Source organism: Alligator mississippiensis, chromosome 15 (assembly GCF_030867095.1).
Source record: "Alligator mississippiensis isolate rAllMis1 chromosome 15, rAllMis1, whole genome shotgun sequence".
NCBI lineage: Eukaryota > Metazoa > Chordata > Crocodylia > Alligatoridae > Alligator > Alligator mississippiensis.
Window position 1 is genome coordinate 19,204,561 of NC_081838.1, and position 12,790 is coordinate 19,217,350.

The 12,790-nt window shown below is 52.5% G+C and overlaps 1 protein-coding gene across 2 annotated transcripts; it reads right to left on the bottom strand.

Moving 5' to 3' along the window:
• Positions 1–231: 231 nt before the first annotated feature.
• LOC109283982 (cathepsin S) lies at positions 232–9,827 on the bottom strand. 2 transcript variants are annotated; one of them, XM_059717981.1, is made up of 8 exons: positions 9,633–9,827; positions 8,300–8,423; positions 7,382–7,504; positions 6,554–6,703; positions 4,808–5,032; positions 4,135–4,300; positions 3,191–3,293; positions 232–2,362 (listed from the first exon to the last, which is right to left on the bottom strand). In XM_059717981.1, exons 2-8 carry the CDS (start codon positions 8,420–8,422, stop codon positions 2,263–2,265), a joined length of 990 nt encoding a protein of 329 aa, XP_059573964.1. In that variant the 5' UTR covers position 8,423; positions 9,633–9,827; the 3' UTR covers positions 232–2,262. The 2 variants fall into 2 exon arrangements, with proteins under 2 accessions (XP_059573964.1, XP_059573963.1); XM_059717980.1 differs by having other exon boundaries at positions 8,300–8,427; positions 9,633–9,823.
• Between the last annotated feature and the right edge of the window lie 2,963 nt (positions 9,828–12,790).

The window sequence follows — 12,790 nt, forward strand, 5'->3', positions numbered from 1 at the left end:
AGAGGCAAGGATTTCTTAAGGTGATATCTTTTATTGAACCAACTGTGTATTTGGGATAATGTTGGTCTAATAAAAAGATGCTGCCCTAAAAAATCCTCGCCTCTTGCATAGTTTCTGGACTATCACTGCTACAACATCACTCTTTCACTGCTATAATGTAAGTGGTCGTGTAGGCTGGAAAGCATTGAGAGAGTGCTGTTCCAATTCCCTTTTCATATTTCTACACTAAACTGGATTGCAAAATATATTTATTTTACAACATTTACAGACTAGCAAAATATCATTACTGATTTTTTTTAAATTTAGCTTCAAAAATGTCGACAAAGCATCGGCTTATAACTTGCAGTCAACTTAATTCTCATTAATACATGAGCCTCTCATTAGATAGACATTATTTAGACATTGATCAAGACAAGCTAGGACTTATGTGGAAAGTCTGGCAATCAGGCCTTTAAATAAGTTTTAAGAAAACAGTTCATTTAGGACTGTGTAACACTACGTTTGAAAAAATAAACTGGGGAAAGTATTTGCAATACAGCTCTTTGGGAGTTATATACTAAAACATTAATTTCCAAGAAAAATGAAGAGGAAAGTAGGGTCTGAGATATCAAGTTTAATGCTTCTGTCTTTTTTCAGGGGAGAGTCCACCTCCTGCGTCGAGAGATAACTGGCATCTGACCCTATCCCACAATGATTGCCTGTTTCTTGCCTCCGGCCCAGCTAGTTACCCCAGCTGCCAAAGAGAAAAATAATAAGCAAAAAAGAGTTTGTTTTAGTTGCTATATTTAGGAATATTTAGAAAATATATTTTCATTAAAGAAAATGATCTCTACCTGTTTTGGATGAGCCTGTATGGCATACTTCTTTCTACACCATATCCAACAAGTACAGCATGGCTTATATTTGAAAAATTGCATTGTGAATCATAATACAGCACACAGCTCCAGGTTATTTATTTATTTCTATTCTAGCAGTTCCCCACAACTTCAGCCAAGAGCATTGTCCCCTGGACTAGAAGTTACAGCCTAAGCCTAGGGTCTCAATCTTGTTGCATGCAAGTGACTGAATATAACGCACTATGGACAAAAGGGGGGAGGGAGGAAAAAGGTGAAAACGGCAAGGAGCGGTGGTTCTGCAGGCTAACTGTATGAGCAGACCAGTCACCTCCTCTAAACACAAAGAAGAAAGCAGAGAGCAGGGGCTTCTACTGGTGCTAGAGGCTGCAGAGCACATCTGGCAGCTGTTTTTCTTCCCAGATGGCTCTTAACTCCTGTACAGTCATCCCGGGGGGGGGGCAGTTGCCTCTCACGGGGACACACCTATGTGGGGCAGGGGGCTTCTCTCTGCACAGGCTGGGCCCTGCTCTAGCCCCCACCCACTCTGTCACCAGTCGTTCTGGGAGCCATCCAGGCCATGGCCCGTGGGTACAACACCCTTGGGGCCCGAGCTTCAGCGGCCGGGAGGCCTGTACATGCTGTTCTTCCCATGCAAAGGGGTCACAGTGCAAAGGGTCCTATTGGTGCCTGCTGAAGGCATAGTGGGGATGCTGGGTTGGCCCAAGGACAAGGTTGGCACAAGAAAAAAGGGGCAAAAGCAGGCCCTGAGCCTAGAGCCTCCCAGCAGGGGCAGGTGGGTGAGCAGCCAGGACACCTCCCCCATGAAACTGGCTGGGAGGAGAGGACATGATTGCAGGGGGGTGGATGCACTGGTCAGGAGCGAGGGGTCCCTTTGGGTCCTGGTTTTCTCAGAGCGATATCACCTGACCTCGACCCTGATTCCTGCTGCCCACAAGCTGGATCCAAAGATCACCTGGGATGCAGGACCCAGTGTGTGTACTGGCAGCTTTATTGCAGAACATCAGCAGTGGCTGGAGATGCACAGAGCCCCTCCCTGGCACAGCCATGTCAGAGCTGGCTCCTGCCTGTTCCATGAAAGGGCTGGAATAGCTTCTCTCCAGAGCCCATCCTAAGCTCAAAGACAAGTACAAACACTGACAAATTCCACCTCCAAACCCCTGGAGGTGTAGAAGGGAGCAAGCAATAAGTGCCTAAATCTTGGTAAACTCAACCCAACCCAGACATATTTATTCTTCATCTCTCCTGTGCGGCCCAGATCCACCAGGCAGAGGTGACAGGACAGTCTTGTCTTTCAAGTCAGCAGCACTGCTCTTCACTATAGCAAGCAGATTAAAGATTCAAGCCAAAAGGTGCGTAATTTAAACCAGTTCCATGTGAAGAGTTCATCTCCAAGCAGACAGCACTTCTATATCTGGGGATAGACACCGTAGTTGGCAATGCCACAGTGGTTTCCATGGTTCCTTGACATGCGAATGTAGCCTTTGTCACCAAAATAGACACCCCAGCTTTTGGAAAGAGAAACAGCAGGATCAGGTAGAAGCAAAATAAACCCTGTTTGTCATAAGCATGGTTCCCCAAACACACGTTCCTTATGCGCTTAACAGAGGCTGAATGAACGTCCATTGGTGCAGTCACATGCACACACCACTCCTCTGCATCAGCATGGAAAACATGTCCTTCAGCCACAGGTACCCTGGAACCAACTGATTCATTAAAGCTGAATCCAACCTGATTCCTAGATCTCTCTCTCAATAATATGTTCCCCCCGTGGCCTCTTTCAGTTATTTTTCAGCTACTTCATCAAATGTGTTTCATGCTGCCAGGATAATGCTGGAAAACTGATATGAATAATCCACACTGACCAAAAGACACTGTTGCCTCCTAAAAATAAGGAAACTAGAGGGCACCTGCTGAAATTAGTAGCTGACAGGTTTAAAACTAACTTTTTGATAAAACGTGTAGTTAACTAGTGGAATTAATTGCCATTGGAGGAGGTGGAGGCGGAGAGCACAGCCAGGTTCAGCAAGGGACAGGATAAACTCATGGATGATAAAATAAATAATTAATAATTAATAAATCTATTAATTATTTTTAATTATTATTAAAACAAAATGGTTGGAGATGTTTCTTCTCACCTAGTAAATGGTGGTTGCCTATAGCATCCATTGCAATCACTGGCGAAGAAATATGCTTCACAAAAGATGGACCACTGGGCTACACGGACCACTGCTCTGCCCCAATTTGGCACTTTCCTGTTCTTATGAACAGCCAGAGCCAGAGATGGATTATTAATGAGATTAGGAAAAAATGGTTCAGTGACAGACTCTCATTACCTGTTCTTCACAAGCCAGTAGTCCTGTCCATTGAGTGTGCCATAGCCGACCACAAGGACCCCATGATTCACATTCTGGGTGCACCCTGGATCATCATAGACACCTGCAAATAAGGAGTTAGAGAATTTATGGAAGAAAAAATCCAGTAGTAGTTTCTCCCTTACCCAACCCGCCCAGTCTGACCAGAAGCACCATTCTCTGCCCTAGTACTATGGCCCCTGCCCTAGTCCCTAGCTGCCTCGGAGGCAAGTCTAACCCCCAGGACAGTTCCTGCCCCCGTTGCTGGGGCTGCCAGCTTGCCTTGGGGGATGGGCACCAGAGAAAACTCACCCAGGTCACTCACCCAAGTGCTGTTGGAGAGAAACGACATCCAAACAGCAAAGCTGAGCCTCAGACTCAGCAGCAAAAGGCTCCACCATCCTCCCAGTCCCACTGTAATATCCTAACTCCCATAATATGGGGCACGGATCCTTTCTCTGCTGTGCGCTGCTCATGTGACTGAATTAAAAGCCCCATAATCTGTTCAGGGGAAAATTCCCTCGGCACGGAACTGGGTAAGATCCACCCCACTCCAACTGCAAGCTGCTGTCCGCTGCCATCTCTTCCAAAATGACCCCCAGAGCCATCTTCACCTCTCAGCAGTAGTACGTTAAATCCATCAAACTAAGGGGCCATATATTGTTTCCCTTGGGGAAGAGCAAACTGCCCCTTTCTGACTCTCAGGGTTTTTGCTCTGTGGTTATTCACAGAGACCAAAACAGAAAAGGGACCAGAAAAGAAGAAATGCCTCTCTAGCAAGAGTACAGGGGTGGGTAACCTTGACAACATGCTTTAGCCTCTCTGGGCACAAAATGGCAACTGCTGCCTCTTTATGTTTAAAGAACACAAGCCACAGAAAACCAAATGTTCCCCTTCAATGCTGTGGCCTCTGGTAGGGAATGCACCTGATTTGTAAAGGAAGAATGAAGTCAGAGTCGCATCTATGGCGACCGAGATGGGTCCAATGTTGGCAACGGCGTCCTTCAGGGCTGCTTCATCACCATATGGGAGCTGAAAGTACCTGGAGCAGGTGGCGGCACACGTGGCTGGGTCGTAGTGGCACATCCCATTCTGAAGCAGCAAGGAACAGATGCAGGGAGGGCACCTTGGAGCTCCCAAACAACCCGCCCTACTCACCACCCTCTTCCTCTGCGCTGCCCAACTCCTCAATCTCTGCCCTAATCATTGATGTCCAATCAGTGCTCAGAGCTGGCATGAGAACCCAGGAGGCCTGACTCCCAGTCCCACGGCTCTAACCACTACCATCCACACTCCGCTCTGTGCTGTGATTAAAACCCAGATCTTATGCTCTAACACGCCCATCCCAGAGCTGCAATTAGAACCCAGGAGTCCCAACCGATGGTTTCCTCTGCTCTAACCATTTGAGACGCTGCCTGGCTACTTCGTCCCTTGCCCTACGTGCTGAGGGAATTAACAGGACTAAGAGACATCAGTCTTTCTAGGAGGGGCTGCATGCCTTGTGTTATTCAGCGGATCAAAGGGGAGGATTGCAGGGGTCCCATCTGCCTTGAAACCTCTGCCCTAGCCTCTCCTTGGATTGCACGCGCCAGGCCCCACCTGAGCAGTGTAGGGGTAGGCGCTGTCCGAATCGATGCCATGGTTATCGATGATGTACTGGAAGGCCTCAGTCATGAACCCACCATTGCAGCCATGATTCCCGTACATGGTGGAGCAGTCGACCAGGTTCTGAGCGCTCAGTGATTCCAGCTTCCCAGTCTTCAGCTTCACTTGGGCTTCCAGGGCCCCAAGAGCACTGAAGGCCCAGCAGGCACCACAGGCCCCCTGGGAAACCCCGAAAGATGTGCTTAGGCTACAGCATTCACAGTGTGACAGAACCAAGGGGCAACCATTGCCCCTGGCTGGAGCCTTTGTACCCAAGGCTGTCCTTGTGGGGGGCAAATCAGGGTGTAACAGGTATCTGCTCTGGGCTGAGCTAAAATGTGGCCCGCACACCTGTTCCTGGGGCAACCACCCGCCTTCTCGCCTGCCATGCCTTGCTGTTAATTAATTAGTTGATGTTAATTAGCAGGAGGCTGCCCTTGTACTGCCCCACTGCCAGGGGGCGCTATATGCAGCTCTGTTTCCTCCCCTACACCGCAGCCCACACCTCGCCAATGGAATAGACATTATGTCTCAGCCCTATCACAATTTGTATGTGTGTATCAAAGGAAGGAAGGCCCCTCTTTGTCCTCTCCGGGCCTTCCTTCCTTTGATACACACCCTCTCCCAACTCTGTGCCATCTTCTCTGGGCCTTATCAACAATGCTGCCCCCTCTCTGGGGTGTCCGCGTCCACACTGGGACTTCTCAGCCACGGCCCCTTCTCTGGGGTTTTTCAGTAATGCTGCCCCCTCTTCGGGGTTCACCATGCCTGCACTGGGCTTCTCAGTGATGCTGCCCCCCTCTCTAGGGCTCTCTCCGTAACGCTACCCCTCTCTGGGGCTTTTTCAGTAAAGCTGCCACCACTCTGGGGCCTTCTCAACTGCCCCTCTCTGGGGCTGGGGGTCTATGCACCCCAAATGCTGCGCCCTTGCTGGCGCTGGGGTCTTCACACTCCACTGTGAGTCCCCTATGAGGCCTCCTCCTCCAACCCCTAATAGCCTCACCCAAACCACCGGTTTAACGAACAGCACCATAAACACAAGCCCTCTAGCTAAACTTAAATGGAAGCCGCTTGGCCATAAGAACGTTCAACCCTACCTGGGGATTACTCCATCCCTCAGCAGTGCCAAACACCGCTCCTACAATCAGGCCTCCCCTCTCTTCCATGGCAGAACTCCTTCCTCCTGGGCTGCTGGCAGGGAACTGACTCTGGCCCCAGCTCCAGAGTTTATAGGGGAGCCAGGCCCTGCCCCTTCTGGTCAGCTGACCTTCCCTGGTTGCCCCGGCAACCTACAGCTGGGCTCCTTATTTCCTACTAGGGAGGAAGCCCTAGCAGTTTCCCCTCTTTGGGAGCAGGGCACCTCAGTGCTCTGTGACACAGGGCAACTGCCCTGGGCCCCATACTTTGGGGGGCCCTGCTGAGCCAGGTTGGGAAGCCGTGGTTGCTGTTTAGCACACCTGGCAAGTTGGACAGTTGTTAGCTTGTTCTGTCCGGAAGTTCTGCCCACCACCCGTTCCACTGCATCTGGTATGCCAGGCTTTCAATCCCCAGTGTAAGTGCACCATCAGACAGGAATGGTGGCCCCGGGCAGGCTGCTTTGCAGCCGCACACCCTGCTGGGATCATCTCTGTACAAGCCATGTGGTTCCAGCTGTGGGTCATGACAGGCCAACATCAGGAGGGAACCCTGGGAGCCGCGTACCTGGCTCTTCACATCTGTGACGCAGTCTTTGTCCCGCCAGTCCACAGCATCTGGCACGTGGCTGCCCAGTGCCGGGCGGTAGGTGGCGTTCCAGTGCGGCTGGCGAGGAACTCTGACTCCCGTCAACAAAGCAGCCACCTCTTCACTGGTCTGGGAGAAAAAATGCACGTGGGAATACACACAGCCATGTGAACACTACTATGTGATCACCTCCTCCATGCGTATGCATACATAGATAGACATGAGTACATACGTGCACAGGAAGACACCCCCACAAACACACACAGATATATGTGAGTGCCACCCATATATACATACATGTGGACACAGAAACACACACAGACATGTACCCCCATGTACGTGTACACACAAGAACACCCCATACACATGCACAAATGCACACAGACCTAGGAACACATGTATACCCTACCCTTCAGAAGGACAGACCCTTTGCTGCACAGACTGACACTGGACATTGGAGCAATTTGGGTACAGACCCAGTGAGGCTGGACCCCAGGTGAGTTCTTACCCCCCTACGGGGGCACCTGCCCTTGTGGGTCCAACTCCCTCCCAGCCCCAGCTGCCAGAGTCATGGGATCTCAGAAACACTGGAGCCATTCCTTCCATTGGATGCATTTTTCTTGGCCCTGAAAAAAGGGCCTTTGACACATCAAAATCCAGGAGCCATCAGGACACAGAGGTGGAAATCTCTCTCCATGCCCGGACCCATGCGACCCACCGCCCCAACGCAGTCACACTCTAGGCCAACTGGACCCCAGGGGCTGGGGGTTACTCCTCACACGCCTGGGGCTTGGACGTGGCACCTACCATGTCCCCCAGGTGGTTCATGCCCAGCTCATAGGAGTGCATTCCCAGCGAGTGCTCCAAATTGTGCAGTGTCACAAGCCGCAGGTTCTGCTCCCAGGTTGCGCGCCGGGCCCCTTCCTCCTCCTGCAATCAGAGCCCATCACGCATCCGCCCAGAGGAAGCCCTGCCCATAACCATGCTCTGCAGTGGCTTTACTTCCCAAAAGGAGCTGGGAGGCCTGGCTCTCACAGGCCTCACTCAAGCTAGTTTTCCTGGGAAATCAATTGCTGCCTTAACATAGGGCCTGTCACCACCCTTGAAATACAGGCACTTCTGGGCGGTGCGGTGCAGGTGTGGAACAGCACATTGATATGCCTTGCAGCCCTTTGTGAGCCAGCCCCTGGCACAGAGTAACTCCCAGGAGACAGAATGGAGTTACCAGCGTTGATCTGCCCGGGGCATGAGATGAACCAGAAGCTCTAGGGCACATCCATGCCGAAGCAATGCTCATAGAGTATTGGGATATCCCCAAACCTACAGCCCTTGGCAGTCCTGGGTCCCCTCAGCAGGATGAATCCATTCTGGAGGCAGCCCTGTTCCCAGCAGCTGTGGCTGGATGAATGAGTCCTAATTAGCCATGCTATTTGGCCTGCTGGATGGTGGTACTAATGAGAACCAGCAGGGTCACAGGCAATCCTGGTTCCCAGGTCTGTGGGGCAGTGGGGCTGAGGTATAATTACAGTGAAGGCCACAGAGCATCTCTGGCAGGACCAAGCTGAAGCCAATGTGCTGCAAGAGTGCAGAGCAGTATGTGTGTGTGTGTGTGTGTGTGTGTGTGTGGTGGGGTAGGGTTGGCGGGGTCACACCTTAGGGTCAGCCCATGCCCATCCCCAACCTGGGGCAAGACGGTCCCTGCCACACTGTGTCCCCCCACCCTACCTGATGCCGGTACTGCTTGCCGTACGCCTTCTTCCACAGCTCCCAGTGCACATCCAGTGTTGGGTCTGGGTGCCCCTGAGTCACCACAATGGAGGCCAGGAGGAGGCAAGGCAGCAGCATCATCCTGCCTGTGGGATGAAGGAGGGTGTGGGTGAGAGGGGCCTGCCTAGCTCCCAACTGCACCCCCATTCCCACCCCAAATGGCACTTAGCGGCTGAGATTCCTGCCCCTGATTGTGAAATGTGGCTTGCGCAAGACAAGCTGAGCCAGCAAGCTCCTGTGGGCAAGAGCAGGGATTGGGCTCTGCAAGGCCAACCCCAGTCCCAAAGGGGAACTGGAAGAGGAACTGGAAACAGAGGGGTTGGAGTTATGCTGCGTTCCACTCCTCTGTCGTCCCTGGGCACAAGGCTCCGATGCCTGATACAAAGGGGATAGATCGGGGGGGAGACAGCTGGGAGTGTCCTCAGCTGGGGTCGGGGGTGATGCCAGCAGCGTGAAATCGGCCAGCGCAGAGTTGAGCTGGGTATAAACCCATAGCTCCAGTCCCGCAGCAATGTGGAGCCACTCTCACTCCATGCCTTAACCCTCTTTGGAGCCTAAAATGCTACTGCCCAGCTGAATTGGAGGCAGAGGAAGGAGGGGGTTTCCTCAGTGGTAACTGGAGAACTCCAAAATCTCTGCCCCCTCCCTGCCCCCGTTCTCTCCTTAGCTGAGCCAGGACCTCTGGAAGAGAGAGAACGTGCCTGCGCCCCAGGGTTGCCTGGCACAGTGTTGCAAAGCGGGTATCAGCAGTGGCACAGTGCCCATAGTAACCTGTGGGATCGGGTACCCACAGGGCACGGGAACCTGGTGCCTGCTCCATATTCATCCAAGTGGAACAGGAGAGAGAGCAGCCCCCGGCCCCAGAGCAACCAGGCAGCCCCCGGGAGGACACCAACAGGCAAAGCAGCGCTCAAACCCGTGTCCCCAACCCCCCGGGGGAGCCCCTACCCCAAGGCAACCGGCTAGTCAGGGGACACCCGTGTGTCTCCCTCCAGCCAGAACTCCCCTCCTGGTCTGGAGAGCCCAGCCCTGCCCTGTCCTGCTCACAGCAATTTCTCTTCTGACCAAATCAACATATATCCTGGCAGAAATCCCTATTCAAACCAAAAATTTCCCCCATAGCTGGAGCAGGCAAGGCCAGATGGGTTCAGCTAGGCAGCAGGCAGGGCCGTGGCTGGTGATAAGACAAATCACGACAGGCTTCTACTTCCTTGTCCCTCCTGGTCCCGGGGAGCCCAGAGACAGAGACGTTTCCAAATAGAGGTGAAGAGCCAGGAGAGGTGCAGCCTACCTGAGGGCAAGCACTGGGGCTGGTCCTAGCAGGGGACGGCAGAGTCTTCAGCAGCAGAAGTCACAGCCAGATGCCCCAGTGCCGTCTCCCAGCCGTGTGATGCTCTCCCCAGTGCCCGGTGCTGTACTCTGATAAAGGCTCCGGGCAGTCACATGAGACAAGGAAGGAGGAAACAACAGCCTTCATTTCACTTTCACTCTGACTGCTCATTTGGGGCCTTGATTACAACTGGAAGCTGGCTCCCCACTGCCCAGCCAGCTTAGAAACCCAAATGGTTTTTCTCTCTTGTGGCCTAAAAGCAGCCAAAGATTTAAAGACAGGATATTTTTCAAAGAAGGGATGGGTGCAAAACAGCCCCTGCTGCTCCCCCCACCCATCTCTGGGTGTGAGGTTTTGACCACACTGAGAGTAACACCTAGAAACCTCAGCTGAAATCTGGGCCTGAGTGCGCATGGTGCTCTATGTGGGCCACGCAGACGGCCTGGCTGCAGAAACGAGGCACGCTGCTCAGGGAACAAAGGCGCTGAGAGACAAAGGTGACAGAGCAAGTCAGTGACAGGCAGGGAGAAAACCGAGGTGCCCGACTGCCGGTGCCCCTGTACTGCTGCTCAAGTACAAATGGGACTTTTTCTATGTTGGCATCTGGAGGGTAGGGCTAGGATGCAGAGTGACCTAGACAAATTGGAGGATTGGGCCAAAAGAAATCTCATGCGGTTCAACAAGGACAAGGGCAAAGTCCTGCACTTAGGACGGAAGAAGCCCATGCACCAGTACAGGCTGGGGGCTGACTGCCTGGGCTCCAGCTCTGCAGAGAAGGACGTGGGGGTGACATTGGACAATCAGCTGAATATGAGCCAGCAGGGTGCCCTTGTTACCAAGAAGGCCAATGGCACCCTGGGCTGCGTTGGTAGATATGTTGCCAGTAGGTCAAAGGAAGGGATTCTTCCCCTGTATTTGGCACTGGGGAGGCCACATCTGGAGTCCTGTGTCCAGTTATGGGCCCCCCACTACAGAAAGGATGTGGACAAATTAGAGAGTCCTGTGGAGGGCGACAAAAATGGTTTGGGGGCTGGGGGACAGGACGTGTGAGGAGAGGCTGAGGGAACTGGGCTGATTTAGTCTAGATAGGGGGAAACTAAGAGGGGATTTAGTAGCAGCCTTCAGCTACCTGAACGAAGGTTCGAAAGAGGATGGAACCGGACTGTTCTCAGTGGGGGCACGAACAAGGAGCAACTGTCTCAAGTTGCAGCAAGGCAAGCTGAGGTTAGATATTTGGCTGACTTTTCTCATGAGTAGGGTGGTAAAACACTGGAATAGGTTACCCAGAGAGGTGCTGGAGTCTCCATCCTCGGAGGTTTTCAAGACCAGGATAGACAAAGCCTTGGCTGGGATGATCTAGTCAGGGATGGTCCTGCTTTGAGCAGGGGTTGGACTAGATGCGAACTCCAAAGGTCCCTTCCAACCTTCACTTTCTATAGTTCTCTGATCTGCTTCCCTCCCCAACCCACAGGTTTGGTGGGACCTCACAGGGAGATGCTAAAAATGTCCCAGAGGTGAACATCATCATTAGCATATGTTATAGGGAAATGGGCCTGTCTGGGAGCTCAAGAGGGATTCAGTAATCCTGGGTGTTTTTATTTAGATATATCAATTGATCTCTCTCTGTCGGTCTCTCTCTCTCTCTTTCTCTCTTGAAAGAACATTACTTTACCAGCTGCCCTAGAAAACACACACCCCAGAACAAAATATTTCCTCTTTCTTATAGTTGGTAGGGCTGGAAGGGACCTGAGCAGATCATCAAGTCCGGCCCCCTGCCATGGCAGGAAAGGATGCTGGGGTCAAACGACCCTGGCAAGGTGATTATCTAGCCTCATTTTGAAGACCCCCAGGGTAGGAGCGAGCACCACTTCCCTTGGAAGTTGGTTCCAGCTCCTAACCACCCTGACACTGAAGTAGCGCCTCCTGATGTCTAGCCTGAACCTACTCTCAATCAACTTGTGGCCGTTATTCCGTGTTACTCCTGGTAGTGCTTGGGGGAACAGGGACTCTCTCGTTCCCCACAGGTCCCCCGGGTAATTTTATAGACGGCCACCAGATCCCTTCTCAGGCTTCTCTTGTGGAGGCTGAACAGTTCAGGTCCCGTAGCCTCTCCTCGTAGGGCCTGCCTTGCTGCCCCCTGACCATGCAAGTGGCCCTCCTCTGCACCCTCTCAATGCTGGCCACATCCCTCCTGAAGTGCGGCGCCCAGAACTGGATGCTGTACTCCAACTGCAGCCTGACCAATGTTGCATAGAGGGGGAGGATCACCTCCTTGGCCCTGCTTGAGATGCATCTGTGGATGCATGCAAGGTATGGTTGGCCTTCCTGACCGCGTCCCCACACTGTCGGCCCATATTCATCTTGGAATCAATAATGACTCCAAGATCCTTCTCTGCCTCTGCACTGACGTGTAGGGAGTTCCCCAGCCTGTAGGTCTGCTGCTGGTTCTTCCCTCCCAGGTGCAGCACCTTGCACTTGTCAGCATTGAATCCCATCCTGTTCTCATCTGCCCACCCCTGTAACCTGTCCAGATGTAGTTGTAGCCTGTCCCTCCCTTCTAGTGTGCCCACCTCTCGCCACATCTTAGCGTCATCCGCGAATTTGAACAAGGTGCTTTTCACCTCCTCGTCCAAGTCGCTGATAAGGATGTTGAATAGTACAGGCCCGAGGACCGAGCCCTGGGGGACCCCACTGCCTACATCCCTCCAGGTCAAAAATGACCCGTCCACCACCGCTCTCTGGGTGCGGCCCTCCAGCCAATTTGCGACCCATCTGACTGTGTAGGCATCAACGCCACAGTCGCCTAATTTTCTAATGAGAATGGAGTGAGAGACTGTGTCAAAGGCCTTCCTAAAGTACAGAAAGACTATGTCCACCATGACACCTGCGTCTAAGGTTTTTGTGACCTGGTCATAAAAGACAACAAGGTTGGTCCGACAGGACCTGCCTCTAATGAACCCGTGTTGGTTGCCCCTAAGCATGATCTCCCTTGCTGGTCCCTCACGGAAGGGCTCCTGCATAATTTTCTCAAAGAGCTTCCCCAAGACCGAGGTAAGACTAACGGGCCTATAGTTACCTGGGTCCTCCTTCCTCCCCTTCCTCCTCTTGTTTCCAGTTTT

Coding starts and splice junctions, on each gene's coding strand:
- LOC109283982 (XM_059717981.1), bottom strand. CDS start 8,422: ATGATGCTGCTGCCTTGCCTCCTCCTGGCCTCCATTGTGGTGACTCAG. Junction 6,704..7,381: donor TGAACCACCTGGGGGACATG/GTAGGTGCCACG, acceptor TTTTTCTCCCAG/ACCAGTGAAGAGGTGGCTGC. Junction 2,363..3,190: donor TACTGGCTTGTGAAGAACAG/GTAATGAGAGTC, acceptor TCTTTCCAAAAG/CTGGGGTGTCTATTTTGGTG.